General features: G+C 49.7%; 7 protein-coding genes across 7 annotated transcripts; 5 read left to right on the forward strand and 2 right to left on the reverse strand.

Annotated features, from left to right (window-relative positions):
- Positions 1 to 484: 484 nt before the first annotated feature.
- Positions 485 to 3,272, forward strand: N7533_007385 (uncharacterized protein; the record flags this gene model as incomplete). Its single annotated transcript, XM_057104035.1, has 4 exons — positions 485 to 662; positions 778 to 1,163; positions 1,288 to 1,692; positions 1,743 to 3,272. 4 exons carry the CDS (start codon positions 485 to 487, stop codon positions 3,270 to 3,272), a joined length of 2,499 nt encoding a protein of 832 aa, XP_056958992.1.
- Positions 3,273 to 3,837: 565 nt separating this feature from the next.
- Positions 3,838 to 5,528, forward strand: N7533_007386 (methionine aminopeptidase 2; the record flags this gene model as incomplete). The annotated part of the gene is made up of 6 exons (XM_057104036.1): positions 3,838 to 3,880; positions 3,930 to 4,729; positions 4,792 to 5,055; positions 5,108 to 5,272; positions 5,328 to 5,414; positions 5,472 to 5,528. The coding sequence occupies 6 exons, from the start codon at positions 3,838 to 3,840 to the stop codon at positions 5,526 to 5,528; spliced, it is 1,416 nt and encodes a 471-aa protein (XP_056958993.1).
- Positions 5,529 to 6,137: 609 nt separating this feature from the next.
- Positions 6,138 to 7,357, reverse strand: N7533_007387 (uncharacterized protein; the record flags this gene model as incomplete). Its single annotated transcript, XM_057104037.1, has 5 exons — positions 6,138 to 6,394; positions 6,451 to 6,518; positions 6,569 to 6,686; positions 6,741 to 7,122; positions 7,184 to 7,357. Coding segments are annotated over 5 exons (999 nt in total), but the record flags the coding sequence as incomplete, so codon positions are not given.
- A 2,022-nt stretch (positions 7,358 to 9,379) lies between these two features.
- Positions 9,380 to 11,247, forward strand: N7533_007388 (cytochrome P450; the record flags this gene model as incomplete). The annotated part of the gene is made up of 5 exons (XM_057104038.1): positions 9,380 to 9,676; positions 9,742 to 9,985; positions 10,155 to 10,273; positions 10,324 to 11,073; positions 11,134 to 11,247. 5 exons carry the CDS (start codon positions 9,380 to 9,382, stop codon positions 11,245 to 11,247), a joined length of 1,524 nt encoding a protein of 507 aa, XP_056958995.1.
- Positions 11,248 to 11,760: 513 nt separating this feature from the next.
- On the forward strand, positions 11,761 to 15,426 carry N7533_007389 (Cystathionine beta-synthase core; the record flags this gene model as incomplete). The annotated part of the gene is made up of 6 exons (XM_057104039.1): positions 11,761 to 11,950; positions 12,008 to 12,316; positions 12,526 to 13,663; positions 14,406 to 14,484; positions 14,511 to 14,757; positions 14,816 to 15,426. The coding sequence occupies 6 exons, from the start codon at positions 11,761 to 11,763 to the stop codon at positions 15,424 to 15,426; spliced, it is 2,574 nt and encodes an 857-aa protein (XP_056958996.1).
- Positions 15,427 to 15,727: 301 nt separating this feature from the next.
- On the forward strand, positions 15,728 to 16,318 carry rps21 (40S ribosomal protein eS21; the record flags this gene model as incomplete). Its single annotated transcript, XM_057104040.1, has 2 exons — positions 15,728 to 15,791; positions 16,084 to 16,318. Exons 1-2 carry the CDS (start codon positions 15,760 to 15,762, stop codon positions 16,316 to 16,318), a joined length of 267 nt encoding a protein of 88 aa, XP_056958997.1. The 5' UTR covers positions 15,728 to 15,759.
- A 1,129-nt stretch (positions 16,319 to 17,447) lies between these two features.
- On the reverse strand, positions 17,448 to 19,272 carry N7533_007391 (phenylalanine--tRNA ligase subunit alpha; the record flags this gene model as incomplete). The annotated part of the gene is made up of 3 exons (XM_057104041.1): positions 17,448 to 17,538; positions 17,600 to 19,184; positions 19,263 to 19,272. 3 exons carry the CDS (start codon positions 19,270 to 19,272, stop codon positions 17,448 to 17,450), a joined length of 1,686 nt encoding a protein of 561 aa, XP_056958998.1.
- Positions 19,273 to 19,673: the final 401 nt, after the last annotated feature.

Raw genomic sequence — 19,673 nt, forward strand, 5'->3', positions numbered from 1 at the left:
AGCGTTTGCATACAAGCTGGCTGGTCACTTGGAAATATCATGACCGGAGGATATTCTATACGATTTATTTGCTCTTTTTCATCTATCTTCAGGTACAGCTAATAGTTGGTGCCTGAATTCCATGCATTGTAACAGCCCCTCAGGCACAAAAAGAAGAACTATTTGTTTTATTAAAGCCAACAATTCGCTTAATGAAGATCTTCCTAAATATTACCGATTCTATTTTCCGGGACACCGTATAACCATCGGGTAGTTTAGTTTCATCTAAAGTAAGGACAAAGTGCGTCATCAAGCTGGCTTTATTGGCGGTTGATCTACGGGCCGGACCACCTTTTTCAGTTCCAACCCATCTCACTCCCGACAACACCAATTTCGACCGAGGAGGGCCCTCCATTTTCGCGCCGATTCCCTCAGGGATCATCATAGACATATTTTGCCCTTTGGATGTCCACCTTCCAGCACCCTTGACTGTAGGCCCGCCACGATGGACACGACCGAGTCACCGCGCGGGGATTCAGAAGAGGTCGACCCCAGTCACAACCATAGCCCCGCGTCTTCAGAGAGCCCGAAAGAACTCCCCGAAGACCTGCCCAAGTCGCTGGACGACCGCCGTTCGGTACCTGTCTATCAACAGGAGACAGAGATGTATGATGCGTGGCAAGGTAAGAACTCTCTCCTCCTAACTCGTCCTTTCGGCCGGGCCGGCATGTGCCCAATGGACTGCGTCCCGTCCGACCCTTTTCCACTCGATATTAACTTGATCTCGTTACCTGGCAGGACAATCGCAATTCCTCACCACCCCCGTCGCCGCAAAACCCTTGAGCTTTAGCCTCGCCCTCGATGATCACATGCACGACTCGGAGCATGAGCTGCGGAACCGCGACATTGAAGATAGCGATGCTCGATTGATGGAGATGCTGGCTGCGCAGGCCGCTCATCGAGAAGTCGACTCCCTTGGAGCGGACGAAGAGACTATCGCGGCCGACGAGAAATTCACTGTCGCGGAGAAGCGGGATATTCTGCAAAAGAGTCTGAATATGGCCGCGAGTAACGGCGACGTGGAGCGCGTGCGTAAGCTCGTCCAGGGATCCGCCAAAACATATATCGATGTAAACATGCCGGATGAAGAAGGGACAGTGCCCTTGATCTACGCCAGCTGCTTTGTAAGTAGCCCTTGCCGCGTTATCTGGGGCGAACAAAACCCCGGGATGGGGATGGCCTCTACCCTCTACTTCAACTGGATGGGATACTCTGCCTACCGAGGGCGGGACTAACATCTCATTCTAGGGTCACCAAGATGTCGTTGGAGCACTTCTCGACGCGGGCGCTTTTGTCGACCAGCAGGACCGAAATCAGTGGAGTGCTTTGATGTGGGCCATGACCAATCGACACAAGACGATCGCGAAAATTCTCCTTGATCATGGAGCTTCACCGGACATCAAGTCTTCTTCGGGGGGTACGGCTTTCGACTTTGCGCAACCAGGCAGCGAGATCTCCGAGTATCTACATGAAAATGGCTATAGCTTCGGATCCGGTACCATTGAAGACGACTTTTATGACGCTGGACTAGCACACGGCAGATTCGAGGAGGAAATTGCAGAAAATGAGATGAAGCGCCGCATGATGATGGAGGAGAGTGCTATCAATCTTGAGGTGGACTTGTCTAGCCTCGGATTAGATGAGAAATTCGAAGTGAGTATGTCCTATCCGAATTGTCAACAGCCAATACTAACTTTTGGAAGCCATCGGACGAGGAGGATATCGAAGAAGAACAGCAAGAATTTGTGTGGGATCGATGCTTAAATGATCAGATGTTTGTATTCCAAGACCACGAGCTGGAGCGTATTTTGGACATTATCATCACCAACATGGCACCACAGCGATCACCTTCTCAAAAGCCCGTGCCAGCAAATCTCCTCTTTTTGAGTGCGCGTTATGCGCATTACCATGCAAGCCCTGAGCTTCTAGCGACACTGCTCACATCGGCCACGGAAAAGATCAATGACGTTGTCGAGCGATACCAGTGGGATATGACGATGCAGGCATTTTGGCTGTCCAATGCAACTCTTCTTCTCCACTATCTCAAGAAAGACGGCGAGTTGCAAGAAGCAACAGTACAGTTCCAGCTTCATTTGGCAGAGCTGATTAACGAAATCTTCGTTCTTATCATTCGTGACGCAGAGCGACGTATGAACAAAGTCCTTGATGCGGCAATGCTGGACCATGAAACCATCCCTGGGCTGGAGGATATCGCTTTCCAGAATGAATGGAAGCTCTTCCGGAAGAAAAAATCTGAGGCTCCGGAGCCCGCAGACAAACGATTTCGTCCCCCATCACCACGGCGCCGAGCGCAGATCTCTCCGCGCAATATCACCTCCTTGCTATCATCGACACTTTTTGTGCTTGACCTATATGATGTCCACTCCGTCATCACCACGCAAATTCTTTCTCAGCTTCTCTACTGGCTTAGTGCGGAGATCTTCAACCGGATCATGAGTACAAGACGGTACCTAGCACGGACAAAGGCTATGCAAATCCGCATGAATGTCTCTGCTTTGGAAGATTGGGCTCGGAACAACAATCGCCAACCGGAGCATTACGACAACGGGTCTATGTCAGCTACAGGGGAAACCACGGTGGATGCTGCACGCCAACATCTGGCTCCAGTCATCCAACTACTTCAATGGCTGCAGTGTTTTTCCTCACTAGGCGAAGATCACGAATCCCTAGTGACAACTCTCCTTCAACTACAACAACTCATACCACTTCAACTCATTCATGCTGTGAAGTCATACAGAGCGGAAGTGGGCGAGAAAGGCTTGACGAAACAGGCCATGAAATTTCTGCTCGATATGCAACGTGACCCTGAGGTTTTATTCCGTGAACAACATCGCATTCAAGCGGCGAAAGAGACGGCGGCAGGTCCGCCCACATCAGATGTATCCCAAGATCGTCCACAGACACCTTCTAGAGACGAACCGCATCAATCAACCCCGGCGACGCCCGACCCTAACCTCGCATCACCTGGATCTGTCGGCACCTCTTCTCGGCCAGCCAGTATGGTCATCCCAAACAGGGATGACCGTCCAGGCAAGGAGAGTGTTTTCCTCGACCCAACCCTTTTTCTCCCCTTCTCTCTACCGACCAGCACGGACATGCTCATCTCCTACGGAGCTGGCCTTGGCGGCACCAACCGTGAGCGAGCACGCAAATACATTCCCACAGTTCCACCAGAGGTCCTCAGTCGTTTCGATCGCGGAAACGAAACATAAAAACGCCGATCCAAAAAGGGCTTGGTTCTGTTTGCTCGGCTCCCAGCTACGACGTCTACGTTTCGGATTGCAGGGCGCATGCTATTTCGGAATATCATCGGAAGAATTGCGGGCGATACCCTTTGCGCTCCTGGCTTTTTCTTAGCAACTTACTGCTAGACGGAGAGTTCATCTAGGAACATCTCAGTATATATAAATTTTCAAATGAAAAACTTCAATTCTCAGAATACTACAACTACTACTAGGTACGGGCAAAGCCTGAGCTACATATGTAGGTACCTAGACAGAGCCATTTGGACAGACAACAGCCTAGGAAGCGCTCTGCCTAGGTAGGTCACGGTACTAAATTATACTACCTGGGCATTTTCAAGATTGCAGGCCGGTTAATAGTACTACTACCTACCTAGGTAGATATTAGGTAGTATCTCTTTGGTGGCGTGTCACGGTGGTTAAGCGTCACCGCCTAAGAGCCCCAGCCCCGCCTCGCTGGTAAGACACGATTGTGAATTTTTCTCAAGCAACTTTGGGACCTCTCTATTGATTAAAAATTCCGCTCTATGTCGACATGGGCTCTAAGACACCTGATCAAGAGGGACAGTCGAACGGCAGTAAGTATCCATTACACAACCCCGCCCGGGCGACGTTAACTTGCATCAGATGAGTCGTCCGGCTCAAACAAAGCCACTTCAGCTGGCGGAGAACCACGCGGCGCCCATCTTTCCCGAGACGGAGATGGCAGCCTGGGAGATGGCGGCGATGGTGGAGATGACGAGGATGGCGATGCCACCCTAAGCGGTCTAAATGGCGCTGTTGACCCTGAGGCAACAGCACAGCCAACATCAGCCAATACTTCCCAAAAGAAGAAACGAAAGAAGTCGAAAAAGAAGAAGGCTTCTGGATCGAAACAGTCGTCTCCGCCCCGGATTCCTCTGACCAAGCTATTTCCCACTGGAGAATACCCAGTCGGTGAGATTCAAAGTTACGCCTATGTTGATAACACGGCTCGAACGACTACGGAGGAAACTCGCCTCAACTCTCGAACTCAACTCGAGGACCCGGAGTTTCTCGAGCCCTATCGCAAAGCAGCTGAGATCCACCGTCAGGTTAGGCGTCACACGCAGGAGTCTGTTCGGCCAGGCCAGACCCTCACTGAGATTGCCTTGGGTATCGAGGATGGCGTGCGAGCGCTCCTGGATAATCCTGGCCTTGAAAAGGGCAGTTGTTTGATATCTGGAATGGGATTTCCCACTGGACTCGCGCTCAATAATTGCGTTGCGCATTACACCCCTAATCCCGGCCAAAAGGAGATTGTTTTGAAATCGAGTGACGTGATGAAAGTTGACTTCGGCGTCCATATCAATGGATGGATTGTCGACAGTGCTTTCACCATGTCTTTTGATCCCATCTACGACAATCTTTTAACCGCGGTGAAGGAGTCTACCAACACTGGTATCAAGGTATGCCAACCCCTCCCCCAAAACAAAGTTGCTCTCGGTGAAGCACACCTGACGAAGAATAGGCCGCTGGAATCGATGTTCGCATTAGCGATATCAGTGCCGCTATCCAGGAAGTCATGGAAAGCTATGAGGTCGAGATTAACGGTAAAACGTTTCCTGTGAAGCCAGTGAGAAGCATTTCTGGACACAACATAAAACGTTGGGAAATTCATGGTGGAAAGTCGATCCCCTTTGTCAAAAATAGCGACCAGACCAAAATGGAGGAGGGAGAAATCTTTGCTCTTGAAACCTTTGGATCAACGGGCCGCGGCCGTACAGTGGAAGGCGTAAGTCAACCCACTCATTCGTCCATTTTTAACAATAGCTGAACATCTCTAGTCCGGGGTCTATGGATACGGAAAAGATCCTTCTGCGCCAAGTAGAATCGCCGCTCCGCTCACCAGCGCCCGGACCCTTTACAAGACAATCAATGATAATTTCAGTTCGATTGTCTTTGCTCGCCGCTACCTGGAGCGTTTGGGGGTCGAGCGGTACTTGGCAGGTGTAAGTGCCCAAGTCTCTTTTAATGACCGGTTGTCGAGAAGCTTACATTGAGTAGATGAATTATCTTGTGTCCCAGGGAGTTGTGGAATCCTATGCCCCTCTCATGGATATCGAGGGGTCATACTCGGCCCAATTCGAGCATGTAAGTGATTTGCCCCCCCTATCACTTGCCATTTCAGCTCTAACATCGAAATTATAGACTTTCTTGTTGCGCGAAAATGGTAAGGAGGTCATCAGTCGCGGTGACGACTACTAGTTCCCTGCGGAGCAACGCGAGTGACTTCTGCACTCGTCCACTCTTTCATGGCCAAGTGTTTTTCTATTCATTGAGACATCCAACATGTCCCGGGACAGCAGTTTCTGGATCGGCTCAACCATTTCAACATGGTCTGTATGGACATCATTGGTCTTTCTCTAAAGACTTTTCAATCGTGACTGAAACAGCTCTTCACGATAGCTCACATTTAGCCAGATATAAACAGAAATTTCATCCAAGTTCTTGTTTCTGAAACGTCCCTTTACTATCGCCGCAGTCGGTTTTCTAAAAAGTCAAATCCAAACTCTTATTAGAAATTATTCTCAAGTATTTCCAAAGCATAGTGCTTATTTATGTAATTTTCTGAATAACCGCCCAACCCCGGTAAGATAATAGTAGTGCCGTCAAAGAAGAAAAATAGAAGAAAAGAAAAGCTGCTAGTACCCATTACAAAGTTCAAGAGTAGCCGACTAGCTCAGTGAACTAGTCTAGAATTCATAGAATAATCGGATAGTCTCTGGGTGCTGCGTAAAGCATCGTGCACGGTTCATGATTCTTTAGAGCCATCTCCAGATAGAAGTCCCCCAATTAGACATTTAGTTGTCTCACTTGAGCTCCATTGTGTTCAACAGCCACTTCCTGTGCGGGGATGATTCCTGGCTCGCTTTGGGTACTCTGAGCGCTGCTTCCCTCCTTGTGGGCTTTCAAAGTGATTGACTCTCCATTATAAGTGTCGGAGGTATCATCAGAGTGCTGGTAGCTGGAACTGATACGCACGAAGAGGATGCGAAGGGAGGGAATCGATGCTGCAAAGATTGTGCAGCCTGTTTCGGCAGAGGCCCAGATTGTAAGGGTGGAGCAGAACCCTACAATTCATCTTTTGTTAAATCGGTTGTATAGCAGACAACTAGGCGAGACTTACAAGTGAAATCCTGGACCTGGGAAACGTTGACAAGTTTTGAAGTCTTGATGAATGCGGTAATTGCCGCACTGTGCTATCGTCAGGGACTGCTCTCTGTTTGGACCTTTGGAAAACTTACAAAACACCCATACTCATAGCAATGGCGATACCGGCCTTCTCGCGCTTCTTCATTTCCAAATTCCACAAAACCACCCAGGGCAGCAGCGCAAGGATGAAATCCATGCATCCAGAGTAAGCTATAATAGTTTTCTGTTAGAGGTGTATCTAGAGGGTGGTGAGGGCCATCTTACCTCCAGCCACAAGAGCAATCGTTTCGAAGACGTAAGTTGGCCAACATTTTGCAGTTGCCAAGAGACTGGCATCCCAAAGTGCTGCTGCTGGGCGGCACTGTGCCAGGTAGCAAATAGCGCAGAGCCACATGATAGCATTCATGGTGATAATAATAAACCAAAGCAAAGCTTTCATCCACGTCTTAGTCACAATCCGCATGAGAGTAAAGGCAAACGATGTCTTGCTGAACACGCAACTGATGATGATAATCACATAGCTGATGTATACAAGTTTGAGTGCTGGTGGAATGAGTTCTGGGTCCTCGATGGCAAACACGTGCTTGCCGACTACTCCCATTTGCACGGCCTTCGTGTTGAGGGCTGTATAGACCAATTGCAGAGCCTGAGTTCTATGTCAGTAAATCCAAGCAAGATAGCATATGTATCGTCGCCCTGAAACTTACCCATGCAAGACAGATGAGAAGGTCATCCCAACCAAAGCCTCTTCTGCTTAGCCCAAGCTTACACCACAGTCGTAGGGCAACAATGAGGCCCGGAATGACTACCAAGACCCAGCATGATGCTAGAATGGTTGGTCCTTGGGTCTGGGCGTCAACAGTAGCAGATTCCGTTGCCATGGTGCTCGAAGTAGGCCCCTTGTCGGAGTACAACGAGTGGAAAGGAGAATAACTTCACTTTGGAACCTTGGAAATGGCAATTGCCCTAGAACACAGCTTTGGACGATGGAACAAGGTAAATATATCAGATTTCATGACCCCTTAAAAGCCAGACCTCTACTCCGTACAAAACAGAACTATAGAGTAATAAGGTAGTACACAAGCAGAAGCCACCGTCGATCATATCAAGCGAGCGGGACCTCAAGTATGTGATACTCCAATCAGCAATATATGATCCGGCGCGGCAAGGAGCGCCTTCCGCCCCGGAGATGACAGATGCCATGCGATGTTAGGGATTGACGATCAAAACTCAGCGTTGGCCATTGAGAATTGTTGACTCCGTCCAGTACCGGCGTACCCCGTAGTTCAGACTCGATCTATTGAAATCCCTGACTCTACGTAATAGTCAATTTGCCCAAAATGTAGGCCTCCACGGAACAAGTGACCAACAGAAGCACAGGACGAGGAGAATTTGATATATCGCGCGTGCATCTTGCAGGATGCAAGACAAGGCAATGGTGATCTGCAAAGCCGATCAAAATGACAGATCAGTAGACTAGTTCCTGGAACAAGCAGCTATCGTGGCTTACAGCGGATAATTGAGACCTTAAACCTGATTTCGGAGGTGATTTTTCATGCTTTGGGCGTAGGTGGAGCTGGCCAATAAGTCTGCTTCATGTACGGAGTACGGAGAAAAAGTTAACTCTCTGCGGGAGCGGACATGATTTTTCACAGGCCTAGGGCTGAGACTTTCGGGACAAAATTAAAAATTCCCCGTCGCGGCAATCCTTGAATTTTCCGCCAAACCTGGTTATGGAGCAAATTTGGGAGGCAAAAGTTTTCGTTGGCTTGGTTCATGTTGTCATGCATGGCGGAGGGCGTTGCGGCCCCTGCACGGGAAGGCCGAGTCGCTCCACAATGATGGGTCAGTCATGATAAATTCTACCATGTACTCCGCAAATCTACTCAATTTACGCAGAGCGAATAGCCCAAGAAGCTGGCATTTCAGAGGAAAATTTTTCGATGTAGTTCAAATTAGTCCTCAGCCATTCTAATAGATTTTACCAAGCTAGAGGGCCAGGGGGAATGTAACCGAACCTCCAGTAATGGCCCGGCCACATGGGCTCGCGGCCCGTTCGTAGACTAGCCATATTAGTCCTTAGTTTTCTGTACTGTAATGTATCTTCAGGGACCAAGGATTCTTATTTCGCCTTTTCGGATGTATATTTAAAACATCAGTAAAATATTCTCGATCGAAATTGTCATACTAGTATTACCACTAAAAGAGAAGTGGGGGATAAGCCGTGGGTTCATGTAGCCAAGGGGTGCTCCGTGCGGAGTACTCCGTACACATAATGGATATGCACATCCATCCATAGGTACATGGCTTCTCCACAAATGGCTGAACTGAAAATCAGCCGGCTGCAGAAAATGTGATCTATCACGATGACCGAGCTTCTATGGTTCTTATGATTGGTACATCGACCCGGACAAATATTCAATGCAGATATTCATCAGCCAATGGCCCAGCGAACCCACAGAATACAATCACCCTGTCCTCCGTATCTGTAGTGAAATACGACGAACCTTGGAATTCAGAACGATTTGCCATCCATTTGGGTTGCCTGGTCAGCTTCTAGGCCCTCGCACTATGAACCCATTGTAGATACAGACACGGATGCATACCTAGAAATATCATAGACCCCCTCCTAATAACGGGCCCCATCTACAAAAGTACCCCGTCCCGATCGCACTCCATAGACAGACCCCCTCCTTCTTCTCAAATTGCCACTTTTTTGTCCGTGCGAATGAATCCCGTAGGCGTGCTCTCTCTGATTCCCCTCCTTTGTGGGGCCAAGGGGGGAGCTCAAGCGAAGTTTAGTGTTCAGTTGTAATTATTTATCAAGTTGGAGGGGCCCGTCTCCGAAGAGTCTAGCCTTGAGATATCATAAAATCTGTCAGAGTCGAACTTTCACTGGAAATATGTTTTCTGTGGTTGATTTAGCAACAAATATAGCCCTCTCGGTGACAATTCTCTTTGCCTCTCGCTTCCTCTGGAACTATGTCCGGTCTCCATTGAAGTCTTTCCCAGGCCCTATCGCCACAAGCTGCACCAATATTTGGCGCTTTTGGGATGTGTTTCGGGGACGCTGTGATATAACACAACTTGCTTTGCACCGCAAATATGGCTCTGCTGTTCGAGTGGGACCGAATGTTCTCAGTCTTTCCGATCCCAGCTTGATTGGCCAGGTTTACAACACCAGACACCCATGGATCAAGGTAAATTCACTCTCCTTTTGCTTTGATTGAGACAGACAGTAAATTTTATTCTACTATATCTCTAGAGCTCAATGTACAACGTCAATGATGTTGTCATCGGTGGTGTTCGGCTGAGCAATCTGTTCTCTTCTCAGGATGAGAAGTGGCACTCAACTTTCATACGTCCCGTCAAGAGTATGTACTCGATGAGTAGAGTTCAGGAGGTTGAGAGTACTATGGATGTCACTATCAAGTTGCTTTTCGACAAACTCCGTGCGAAGTTTGTCGGCACTGGCCAGACTTGTGAGATGTCGGATTGGATCAACTTCTGTGAGTATCCATACTCCCAACCTTCACTAGCAGATTATACCGACTAGGAGGCGATATTTTTCTGGCCATTTTGCTTCGACTTTGTGTCGTGTTCGGTGGACGGTTCAAGTTTCTCTTTTGTTTTGTTTTTTTCTGGCTATCTAATATGAGCTAACAACTCGTTCTAAAGTCGCCTGGGACACAATGAGCCAGGCCACCTTCTCTCAGGACCTGGGAATCCTCGAGGCCGGAGGCGACGATAAAGGCTTTCTCAGAAACTCCGACCGGACGCTTGATTACTTCGCTTCTGTGAGTTCTCATGGTGCGGTGCAAAGAAATACCCTGCTGATTTACACTAGATTTGCCAAATCCCTCTTTTGGATCGGTTCCTCGATAAGAACCCGATCATGCGTGTTGGCCCACCAACCTTCGCTTGGGCTAACATTTTCAGTCTGGGGCAACTTCAAAAACGTTACCAGGAAGAAAAGGAGACCAAACAAGATTACCTTGCTAAATTTCTCGAGATCAAAGAGAAGAACCCAGAGCTGGTCGACGACAACGTCATTATCTTGTGGCTTTTGTCAAATGTCCTGGCGGGCAGTGACTCTACAGCTTATACCATGAGTGCGGCAATTTACTATATTCTGAAAAACCCCGAGGTTCATAAGAAGCTCTGCGCTGAGCTCCGTGGTGCTAACCTTCCTCTCCCGGCAAAATGGAAGGACATTCACGGGCTTAAGTATCTTGAGGCAGTGATGCGTGAGGCTATGCGTGTCCATCCTGGCGTCGGTCTGATACTCGAGCGTGTTGTTCCTAAGGGCGGATTGTCTCTCCCCGACGGGCGCTTTGTGCCAGAAGGAGTTGTTGTGGGAATGAATCCCTGGATAATCAATAAGAACGAGGAGATTTTTGGCGCCAATCCTGATGATTTTATTCCGGAACGCTGGCTGCAAACCTCCAGTGAATCCGACGAGGTGTACCAAGCACGCTTTTCTAAGATGAAAGGTACAGATATGACATTCGGGGCTGGATCACGCGCTTGTCTTGGGCAATATTTGTCTCAGCTCGAGAGTTACAAGCTCATTGCAACCTTGTTCAGCACTTTTGACGTGAGTGACACCTAATATCAGACTTATATGGGCATGGGCCGTGGCTAATGTTTGATATAGGTGGAGCTCTCGAGCCCAGATCACGAGATGAAGATTATAAACTCTTGGTTTGTAAGAACTGAAAACTTGCCCGTCCGCCTATCAGAGCGCAAGGACGGGGCGGTGTTTGTTTAAAGAGTCAAGTTCGATCGATATCGAAATGATGAATTCCATGGTTTGAATAGGATGATATGGGCTATCTGTAAAAGGGAACTTGAATAGGATATATGGAGCCCAACTGGTGTCATATGAACATACGGATAGGAATATTGATAATTCAAAGTCAAAGTTGCGCATCAAAGCTTCCTTCTCCATAGATGCATCTAGTAACTTTGCAGTAAAATACCCCTCAGTCAACTTTGGTTCTGACAGCCTTCACCGCCCAATGACGCTCGTTTACTAGCGAATCAGCGGCTCGGGAGAATGTAGAGCCGACACGCTAACCCAACTCGGGCAAGCGCCCCTCCGAACGCAGAAAAAAAAAGGAAGCAACGGCCGCTCGAACTTTTTCTTCTTCTTTCCTTTTTTTGGGAAAGCTGGACTCTCTCCATCAACAGAAGGTTTATTCCCTGTTGATTTGATTCCCCTCTGATCCATTCGACTCATTGCCTCCCTGGATCCAGAGTTTCTCTCTTTTGAAAAATCACCATGCCTATCACTAACAAGGAGGCTGCTCCCGGTGCTGCCATGAAGGCCGAGATCGAGGATTACACCAAGGCCCTGGAGGTCGTGAAGACCTACACCGTTAAGGATGGTCTCGATATCGATACTCTGCTGGACTCGGACAAGCACGGAGCTTTGACTTACAATGACTTCCTTGTCCTGCCCGGCTATATCGGTAAGCCGAATTTGCTTCGGATTCTGGCAAGGCCCCATTAATAACCTTGACCATCAGGCTTTGCCGCCTCCGACGTCAGCCTGGACAGCCCTGTCACCAAGCGCATCTCCTTGAAGGCCCCCCTTCTGTCCTCGCCCATGGACACCGTCACCGAGCACAACATGGCCATCCACATGGCTCTGCTTGGAGGCCTGGGTGTCATCCACCACAACTGTGCCCCCAACGACCAGGCCGAGATGGTCCGTAAGGTTAAGAGATACGAGAACGGTTTCATCCTGGACCCCGTCGTTCTTGCTCCTACCGCCACTGTTGGTGAGGCCAAGGACCTCAAGGCCAAGTGGGGATTCGGTGGCTTCCCTGTCACTGGTGAGTCAATTCTCAATTTCCTTCCCTCATACCCAATCACGTCCCCTAGCATGATGAACAACCTACTTTTTTTTATAACTTTCGTTCCACTGCCAGCAGCGAGAGCTGCGATGTAGAGAACCAGTTTCTATCTGATCTTTTGCCGTCACAAACTACATTTTGTCTTATCACTTGGTTCAACATGGATGCTAATGACGATTCTGTGGCAGAGAACGGAACTCTTCGTTCCAAGCTTATTGGTATGGTCACCTCTCGTGACATTCAGTTCCACCACGACCTGAATGAGCCAGTCACCTCTATCATGGCCACTGATCTGGTCACCGCCCCCGCTGGTACCACTCTGGCCGAGGCCAACGAGGTTCTTCGTCAGTCCAAGAAGGGCAAGCTGCCCATTGTCGATGAGGCTGGAAACATTGTCTCTCTGCTGTCTCGCTCGGACTTGATGAAGAACCTGCACTACCCTCTGGCCTCCAAGCTCCCCGACTCCAAGCAGCTCATCTGTGCTGCTGCGATCGGTACCCGCGAGGAGGACAAGTCTCGTCTTAAGCTCCTCGTCGAGGCTGGTCTGGACATTGTTATCCTGGACAGCAGCAACGGTAGCAGTATGTACCAGGTCCAGATGGTCAAGTACATCAAGGAGACTTTCCCCGACATCGATGTTATTGCCGGTAACGTCGTTACCCGTGAGCAGGCTGCTGTTCTGATTGCTGCCGGTGCCGATGGCCTGAGAATTGGCATGGGTAGCGGTAGTGCCTGTATCACCCAGGAGGTCATGGCTTGTGGTCGCCCCCAGGCCGCTGCTGTCCGCAGTGTCTCTTCATTCGCTGCTCGCTTCGGCGTTCCTTGCATTGCTGACGGTGGTATCCAAAACGTTGGTCACATCGTCAAGGGTCTGGCCATGGGTGCTAGCACTGTTATGATGGGTGGTCTGCTTGCCGGTACCACCGAGTCCCCTGGCGAGTACTACGTTAGTAACGAGGGCCAGCTCGTCAAGGCCTACCGTGGTATGGGCTCCATTGCCGCCATGGAGGACAAGAAGGCCGGTGCCAACAGCAAGGATAGCAAGGCTTCCAACGCCGGTACCGCCCGTTACTTCTCTGAGAAGAGCAGCGTTCTGGTCGCCCAAGGTGTTGCTGGCTCCGTCCTTGACCGCGGTTCCGTCACCAAGTTCATCCCTTACCTTATGGCTGGTGTCCAGCACTCTCTCCAGGATATGGGTGTCGAGAGCCTGGACAACCTGCACCAGGGTGTTAACAACGGCACTGTCCGCTTTGAGATGCGTAGTGCCAGTGCTATGGCCGAGGGTAACGTCCACGGTCTGCACAGCTACGACAAGAAGCTTTACTCGTAAGATCCAAGCTTTTTTGAATGAAGAATGACCCAATGTGAAATTTGAATGGGAATTCCCGGACGATGATACGTGGCCTTGGAAATAAAAAATAGGGTATGATAGGACAGGAGTTAGATATGAGGAGTTTAATTTTCAATTAATCAGTATGATATTCCGATTAAATTCTTGAAATTTTCGAAGCACATAGATCCGTATCCCAGTACATGCTTAGTATTCCGTCCTCCGTACCTGTTTGTGGTTATATGCTCCAGTGTGGCACATGGTGCGGCTGTCGGCTAACTGGAAGCGGCCAAGCCGGACGCGGGGTACAGGGATATGCCTAGGCACTCGGGTCGGTTCTTGCTATAAACTCCTTAAGTTGACCAAGATTCACCGGGCCGTATCTAATAGTATGCTCCCTGAGTATATCTGGAGCCGTTGGTTAGCCCCTGCAATTGCAAGCCCCTGCTCTACACGAAAAACCCTTACATCCTTCTACGTCGCGCGATCCTGGCTTCTCCCGAGCCCGCGCCGAGGCAACTGCACAAGGAATTATTCGGCGAATTCACACCCACCGTCAACAACCCAGTTTACCAAGATGCCACGCGCCAAGGGAGATGGTGAAAAAAAGAGACAGCCTGCTGTGGCTAGACCGAGTTCGAGGTTAGTTGATTCTCGGCATGTGATGCCTAAAGCCTGACGGATTTGGTCGAATCTGGACCATTGTAGAGGCATTCGGAAGTGCTAACAATACTCCAGCGTAATTCTTGTTTCTCCAAAGAACGAGGTTCTTCTGCTGCACCGAGTGCAGACGTCCAGCTCGTTCGCCTCTGCCCATGTCTTTCCTGGCGGGAATCTATCTAGCCAAGACGGGCCTTGTCCCCCCCAGAGGATCATGCCCACCACGAAGATGGTCCTTCGTATCGACAAGCAGCTATTAGAGAGCTCTTCGAAGAAAGTGGCATTCTACTTGCTAAAGACAAAACCTCTGGGAAGATGCTTGTAGTCGACGAAGCAACACGGGAGCAAGGCCGACGCCTGATACATCAAAACAAAGTTACCTTTGGCGACTGGCTAAGGCAGCAGAATGCAACAGCAGAGGCTGATATAGGTCAGTTTCCCTTGCAGACTTTCGAACTCCCCAGATCTCATTGCTAACTTGAGAGAAGATCCGTTGATTCCATTCACGCACTGGATTACTCCAATTGCTAACCCCAAGCGCTATACAACCCAGATGTACCTGTATTTTATGCCACTCCCTGTCAATATAGACAAGAGATTGCTGGAAGATCTTCCTGATGAGGGAGAGCGGGACGAGGTCCCAGTTCCGACCAGCGATGGCGGTGTTGAAGTCACCGAGGCGCAATTTCTTCCGGCTGCAGCGTGGCTTGATCGGGCACAGAAAGGGGAAATTATTCTCTTCCCTCCGCAGTTTTTGCTTCTACATTTAGTATCGGGATTTCTTGATCAGGAGTCTCGCTCGACAGTCTCCAATGGAGAAATGGAGGAACGCCGGGCGGCACTGATGAAATTTGTACATTCGGGCTCCCCTCCTTGGACGGACAAGTATATTTCACCCAAGATGCTGAAAGTAACCGAGGATGGCCGGACAGTTCTGGCATTAGATGATGCGGGACCTGAACTAAAGGGATCTGACAAGCGAGGCGAGTCCGATCGGGTTGTCCTTGTACGATTTACGAAGGGCAGTGCGAGAGAGGTGACTGTGGCTTGGAAGAAAGATGCCCTGCGTGAAGGCAAAGAAGGTCGGAGCAATCTTTAGAGATTATAGATAACGACTTATACCCCTTCAAAGGCCTTGCCCTGGGGCTCTCATATTTTAAGTGATAATCCGAATAATATGCATCCAATCAAAGGTGACTGGATTCTGTGGTACCAGTGGTTCCTGACAGGAAGACAAGGGTGATATTGCCACGGTCCACAGTATGTCTCGGGTGTAAACCCACGCACACCGCCTTTCCACCACGCCAGCCCTCGACAAAGAATCACATGACCCACACAAATCATTTGAGTCCCGATTTGTGCGGTCCGAAAAACCCTCCACCTCCAACCTCACCGTCGCCCGTCCAATCCCCCCTACACCAAATCCGCCAAAATGGAGAACGAGAAGGGAGAGATCGTCGATCTGTATGTGTTTCCGCCATCCGACTCACTTTCGCTACAATCTATCCGGTGTCCTGTGTCTTGTCTGCCCACATTCGCCATGCCGCATTGAACTCCCGACCGCAAAAGAGAAGGACCTCTCGGGGCTCGGTCGGAATCCTCTGCGAATGCCAAATCCAGTGGATTCATGCGTATCGTCTTGTCGGCGACAAAATCCAGGACACCGATCGATTGGAGGGGAAGCGAATTTCGATACTCGATGAGTCGAAGCGAGAAAAAAAAGACGAAAGGATACTAACAGTATTTCCCTCGATAGCTATGTGCCCCGCAAGTGCAGCGCCACCAACCGCATCATCAAGGCCAACGACCACGCCTCTGTCCAGCTCTCCGTTGGCAAGGTTGACGAGAACGGCCGTTACACCGGCGAGTCCGAGACCTACGCTCTCTGCGGCTTCATCCGTGCCCGTGGCGAGTCCGACGACTCCTTCAACCGCCTTGCCCAGAAGGACGGCTACCTCAAGAATGTCTGGTCCGCCAACCGTCAGCGTTAAATCGTCTTGATGTTTGCGCACTAGGGTGGTGTTGACGGGTTGATATTATGGTTAGTTTTCCTACTTCACTGCACCTCACTTGGAATATGCAATTAACCAGCAACCCACAGACGAACCGTGGCTAGATGGTCCAGGTTCGGGGATCGGAATAAGAGAAAAATGGATGAGGATGTACTGGTAGTCTCCTTCGCCTAAATTTTGAAACCCTGTTTTCCTATCTATCAAAAAATGAGAATGGAATAACGACTTTAAATGGGTCAGGCTTTGTTAATGCTACAATGCCGCCTATTCAAATCCTCTATTTTACGCCTTTGCGATAGACCAAGGGGGGGGGACTTTCTCGCTAGAGAATCCCCCCCCCTTCCCTTCAGGGCTTTCTTCCTTTCTCGCAGCCCTCTTCATGATCATGAAACAAAAGCCCCAAAATCAAATCTCAAAAACTTGAATAATTCCTTCATCTTCCCATTCCACCCCATCCCATCCCGTCCTATTTCCCCATTTTTTATCTTATCGGCATATCAAGGCTTCCTCATTCTTGTGGACTCGAAAAACCGGATCGTAACCCGGTCTGTGTTTTTGTTGTCTGCGTCTCCATGAGCGAGGAAGTAGAAACAGCTGTTTCACTATCCATCGCCGAAGATTACCTTCTTCCCCGCCTACTGAAGAGCCACTGTTGCAGAGTTCAATGCACTGGGGCACAGATACGGGTGGGACACTTAAATCTATGATTTTAGACCAAGGGATAACTCCCTCAACGTAAACCCCGATTAACTAGTAGCTTATTCCATACCAATTTGATCCCGTTGACCATTTCGGTTTCGAAATTTGACCTCTCCCGTACTATCATCAATGATCTTTTTTTTTACGTATCCTTTTCTTGGACTGTCATCTTGCTCCATGTTCAAGTTTTACAGTGGACTGTTTAGAGACATAATCGATTTTTTATTCGTTTCTCCTCGTCCATTTCATTGACATGCAAACATGACCTTCCGCATGAACTCGTCATTCCCAAAAAAGAGCCATGAGTCTTAACTTCATAGCCTCTTTAGGCAAAACACAACATAGCACAGAAATTTTTGGTCTATAAACAATTGATGCAATCCAGGCGTGCTGATTTTGGGTGTTGGTCTTATTTCTCCAGGCGCACAGCCGGGTTAGACTCGATGAAGTTCAAGTCGACCTTGTGACCAAGCAGCTCGCGAATGTTGCTGACACCATACCTAAAAACAACATGTCAGTGATTAATCCAGAAAGATAAAGCAGTTTCGTTTATAAACTCACTTGATCATAGTGGGTCGCTCCAGACTCAGACCCCAACCGTAGACCTGCATACCCTTGGGGATGCCCATCGACTCCAGCATCTCAGGTCGGAACATACCACTGTTACCGATCTCCACCCACTTGCCCAAACCCTCGTGGTAGCCGAAGATCTCCATACTAGGCTCGGTGTAGGGGTTGTAAGCAGGCTTGAAACGAAGCTGGTGGATGTTCATCTTGGCAAAGAAGACCTCCATAAATCCAATCAGACCACCCAGAGTGAGACCGAAGTCAGCAATCACGCCCTCAATTTGGTGGAACTCTGCCAAGTGAGTGGCATCGACGGCCTCATTTCGGAAGACACGATCGATACTGAAGAAGCGGGCCGGCCGCGGGTTGGCAGCGAGCTTGTGCAGCATGTACGCCGAGATGGAGGTGGTGTGCGTACGGAGAACCAGGCGCAGGGACTCTTCCGCGCTCCATGGGTAACGGTAGCCGATTGAGCCGAACTTGCCCTTCTCGTGGACATCGTGCACGTTGTCCCAGTATTTCTTGTAGTCGAGCGGCTTATCTTGGGTATTCTTGGGGCAGTGGGGGTCGTTGGCGGGGTCCTCGCGAGGACCATCGGCGGTAAGGGGATCAGCGATGTAGAAGGTGTCCTGGAGATCACGGGCAGGGTGTTGCTGGGGCACGAAAAGAGCATCGAAGTTCCAGAAACCAGTCTCGACAAAGCGGTTGGTGGGCATCTCCTCGAAACCCATCTCAAAGAAGATGTTGCGGAACTCCGCGCGCACCTTGCTCAAAGGGTGCAGGGCACCGGAGGGCGTTAGAGCACCCTTGGCGCTGAAGTTATAGGCTTTGAATTCGATATCTTTCCACGCTCCGTTGGAGAGCATGTCGAAGGTAAGATCGGTCTCCTCCTTGACGAACTCACGGGCATACTTGGGACCCTTGGTAATCTTGAAGGTGATAGCCTTGGTCAGGGTGATCAATTTCCTCCGCTTCAGGTCCGCAATGGCTTTGGTATCCTCCAGGGTGTTTGTCCGCTGCACGGAGAGAAGGGTTTCGCGGGTCAGATCAACGATCGACTCGCGGGTTGCCCGCAGCAAGTCCTTGTCCTTTTTGATCCAGCCCTGCTTGAAGGCATTGCCCTGGCCAACCTTGGCGTTATCCTTCCCCACAATGGCGGGCAAGTCGGCAATCTTCAGACCATCCAGGGCCTTGACGACGGCGTCGAAAACCTTGGCCTCGTGGCTGCCATTGGTCGCAATTTCTTCACCCTCAGGGGTGAGTTCAATGATCTCCTTGTCGATAGTCTCATATTCGACCATCTGTCGGGTGGCCAGGCGGTCCAGCGCACTTTTGACCTTCAATGAGGGGTCGGAGGGGAAGGCTTCGCTGGAGAGGATGGGGGTATCGGAGGCGGACAGAGCGTCCAGGATCGGGGCTGTCAGGTCGGACGCCATGGCTGCGACCTTTTCCTGCAGGGAAATTGTCGAAATCTGAGAGGGAGCGTAGGGAAACGAGGTCAGTCTTTGGGTCTGGTGCCCGCCAAAATTACGATGACTCTTTTCCAGTTTCGGTGCGGTGGGCACAGCGACCACTTGCGCTGTTTCACCCCACCAGTAGTTGGGTGTATGTATACATGTATGGAGTACATTTAACCATGTTTATCTGAAGTACATACCGAAGTACATATGTGGTCCACAGTGTGAATTTATTGATCGATCTGATATCTACTCATTCACTTCTCGAGTCATGAATCAGTGATCATCCGATTCGCTCGGTTGATTAGTCTTTGTACTTTCTCCCCTTCTCCCACTCTCCTCCTGGACTAATCCTTGTCGGGAAGAAGCCTTCAATACCTATTTTGCTTATCCTGCTCTATCGCCGATGAGGAATATCTTGGCTCACTCCTCGCCAGTCGCGTCTTTTTCCCTCCGATGCTGTTGTCTACTCTTGAGTGGCGTGGCCGTTTCATCGAGAGGCTACGCATGCAGCAGAGGCAATATCGAACGTCAGTGCGTCCGAGTTAAGTACTTTCATCCTGACGTGTGCTCTGAGCATGTCTTGACCGGTTTAATATCTGGAGTGGTGA

This window comes from Penicillium manginii (assembly GCF_028828005.1).
Source record: "Penicillium manginii strain IBT 31320 chromosome Unknown utg000005l:1.0-5665137.0:1.0-5668048.0, whole genome shotgun sequence".
In the NCBI taxonomy this organism is placed as follows: Eukaryota; Fungi; Ascomycota; class Eurotiomycetes; order Eurotiales; family Aspergillaceae; genus Penicillium; species Penicillium manginii.